Genomic DNA, 3,282 nt, shown 5'->3' on the forward strand with positions numbered 1-3,282 from the left:
AATGGGATCCATAGGGAAGGGATCCATGGGAATGGGATCCACAGGGAAGGGATCCATGGGAATGGGATCCATAGGGAAGGGATCCATGGAAATGGGATCCACAGGGAAGGGATCCATGGGAATGGGATCCATGGGAAAAGGATCCATGGAAATGGGATCCACAGGGAAGGGATCCATGGAAATGGGATCCATGGGAAAAGGATCCATGGACATGGGATCCACAGGAAAAGGATCCATGGAAATGGGATCCACAGGGAAGGGAACCATGGGAATGGGATCCACAGGGAAGGGATCCATGGGAGTGACATTCACAGGGAAGGGATCCGTGGAAATGGGATCCATAGGGAAGAGTTCCATAGGAATGAGATCCATAGGGAGAGGATTTACAGGGAACAGATCCACGGAAACGGGCCCATAGGGAAGGGATCCGTAGGGAAGAGTTCCATAGGAATGGGATCCATAGGGAAGGGATCCGTAGGAATGGGATCCATAGGGAAGGAATCCATAGGAAAGGGATTCATGGAAGAGGAATCCATAGGGAGGGGATCCATAGGAATGGGATCCATAGGGAAGAAATCCATAGGAAAAGGATTCATGGAAGAGGAATCCGTAGGGAGGGATCCATAGGGAAGAATTCCATAAAAACTCCAGCTTTTCCACCCGGGAATTCCAAGGGGGGGGGGGTTTTTTTTTTTTTCCCGGGCTCTTCCCGAGAGGGCTTTTCCCGTTGCTTTTGTTTTTCCCCAGGATTTTCATCATCTGGGCCATCAGCTCCTGGTTCCGGAGGGCGCCGGCGCCGCAGGAGCCCAACAGCTCCGGGGGGACCCCGAGGGCTCCCAGCAGGAACCTCTTCCCCAAGGACACCCTCATGGTAACGCCGGGAACGCCGGGAATGCCGGGGAGGAATGTCAGGAAGGAATGCCCGGGAGGAATTCTGGGAAGGAATGCTGGGGAGGAATTCCAGGAAGGAATTCTGGGAAGGAATGCTGGGGAGGAATGCTGGGAAGGAATTCCGGGAAAGAATTCCAGGAAGGAATACCAGGGAGGAATTCTGTGAAGGAATGCCGGGAAGGAATGCCAGGGAGGAATGCCGGGAATTCCAGGAATGCTGGGGAGGAATGCCGGGGAGGAATTCCGGGAAGGAATGCTGGGGTGGAATTCCGGGGAGGAATTCCGGGAAGGAATTCCAGGAAGGAATTCCAGGAAGGAATACCAGGGAGGAATTCTGTGAAGGAATGCCGGGAAGGAATGCCAGGGAGGAATGCCGGGAATTCCAGGAATGCTGGGAAGGAATTCCGGGGAGGAATTCCAGGAAGGAATGCCGGGGTGGAATTCTGGGAAGGAATGCTGGGAAGGAATGCTAGGGAGGAATGCCAGGAATTCCGGGAATGCTGGGGAGGAATTCCAGGAAGGAATGCCAGAGAGGAATTCTGGGAAGGAATACCGGGAAGGAATTCTGGGAAGGAATGCTGGGACGGAATGCCGGGGTGGAATTCCGGGAAGGAATGCTGGGGAGGAATACCAGGGAGGAATTCCCCAGGATTTGCTCCAAGGGATCTCCTGGTATTCCCAGGGCTCTCCTCCTCCAGGATGAGCTCTAGGGGTGTTTTCCCAGTATCCCAGCCCCAGTATTCCCACATTTCCTCAGGATCTGTCCGTGTCCATCTCGGAGCACGAGAGCTGTTTGCTCCGGGGGGTCTCCCAGTATTCCCAGGGCTCTCTTCCTCTGGGATTTGCTCCGGGGGTCTCCCAGTATTCCCAGGGCTCTCTTTTCTCCAGGAGGAGCCGAACGAGAAGCCACTTTTCCCACAGTTTCTCCTGATATTCCCAGGGTTTTTCTCTTCCAGGATTTGTTCCAAGGGTTCCCCTGGTATTCCCAAGGCTCTCCTTGTCCAGGATGAGTTGGGTTGGGATCCATTAACTCCGAGAGGGTTCCCCTGATATTCCCAGGACTTTCCTCTTCTTGAATTTGCTCTGAAGGTTCCCAGTATTCCCAGGAATTTTCTTCTCCAGGATGACCTCGGTTGGGACCCATTTGCTCCAAGGAGTCTCCTGGTATTCCCAGGAATCTCCTCCTCCAGGATGAGCTGGGTTGGGACCCATTTGCTCCAAAGGTTCCCCTGGTATTCCCAGGAATTTTCTTCTCCAGGATGACCTGGGTTGGGACCCATTTGCTCCAAGGGTTCTCCTGGTATTCCCAGGAGATTCGGGGTTGCTCCGAGGGTTCTCCTGGTATTCCAGGGGCTCTCCTCCTCCGGGATTTGCTCTGGGGGGTCTCCCGGTATTCCCAAGGCTCTCCCATTCCCACATTCCCCCAGGATCTGTACGTGTACATCTCGGAGCACGAGCACTTCACGGATTTCAACGCCAGCTCCGCCCTGTTCTGGCAGAAGCGCGACCTCGTCTACGGCGACTGGACCAGTGGCGACAACGCCGACGGCTGCTACGAGCACTACGGCGAGCTCGACATCTCACAGGTGCCTCACGGGGGCCTCCCTGCACCTTCCAGGGCCTTCCTGCACCTTCCAGGACCTTCCAGGGCCTTCCTGGACCTTCCAGGACCTTCCAGGAACTTTTAGAAACTTCCTGGAGCTTCCTGGGGCTTCCAGGACCTTCCTGGACCTTCCAGGACCTTCCAGGGCCTTCCTGGACCTTCCAGGAACTTTTAGAAACTTCCTGGAGCTTCCTGGGGCTTCCAGGACCTTCCTGGAGCTTCCAGGACCTTTCAGAGGCTTCTTGGAGCTTCTGGGAGCTTCCTGGGGCTTCTGGGAGCTTCCTGGGGCTTCCAGGACCTTCCTGAAGCTTCCTGGGATGTTTTGGGGCTTCCAGGATGTTCCAAGGACTTCCTGGAGCTTTCAGAGGCTTCCTGGAGCTTCCAGGACCTTTCCAGGGCTTCCTGGAGCTTCCTGGGGTGTTTTGGGGCTTCCGGGACCTTCCAGAGCCTTCGTGGAGCTTCCTGGGATGCTTGGGGGCTTCATGGATCTTCTGGAGGCTTCCTGGGGCTTTCAAGGGCTTCCAGGGGTGTTTTGGGGCTTCCTGGGGCTTCCTGGACCTTCCAGAGGCTTCCTGGGGCTTCCTGGACCTTCCAGAGGCTTCCTGGGGCTTCCTGGAGCCTCCAGGGGCTTGCAAGACCTTCCTGGGCCTTCCAGAGGCTTCCTGGATCTTCCAGAGGCTTCCTGGGGCTTTCAAGGGCTTCCAGAGGCGTTTTGGGGCTTCCAGGACATTTCAGGAGTTTCCTGGGGCTTCCTGGATCTTCCAGAGGCTCCCTGGGGTTTCCAGAGG

The 3,282-nt window shown here is 55.9% G+C and overlaps 1 protein-coding gene across 1 annotated transcript in view; it reads left to right on the forward strand.

Annotated features, from left to right (window-relative positions):
- The window catches only part of CLPTM1 (CLPTM1, transmembrane protein), a gene marked incomplete at both ends in the record, with an annotated part of 8,707 nt that overhangs the window by 1,432 nt on the left and 3,993 nt on the right, over positions 1–3,282 (forward strand). The window contains 2 exons of the mRNA XM_027631978.1: positions 748–871; positions 2,319–2,477. Coding sequence (XP_027487779.1) covers positions 748–871; positions 2,319–2,477 — 283 coding nt within the window. The remainder of the gene's footprint in view (positions 1–747; positions 872–2,318; positions 2,478–3,282) is intronic.

The sequence above is a fragment of the Corapipo altera genome, unplaced genomic scaffold, assembly GCF_003945725.1.
Source record: "Corapipo altera isolate COAL_440 unplaced genomic scaffold, ASM394572v1 60433, whole genome shotgun sequence".
Lineage (NCBI taxonomy): Eukaryota > Metazoa > Chordata > Aves > Passeriformes > Pipridae > Corapipo > Corapipo altera.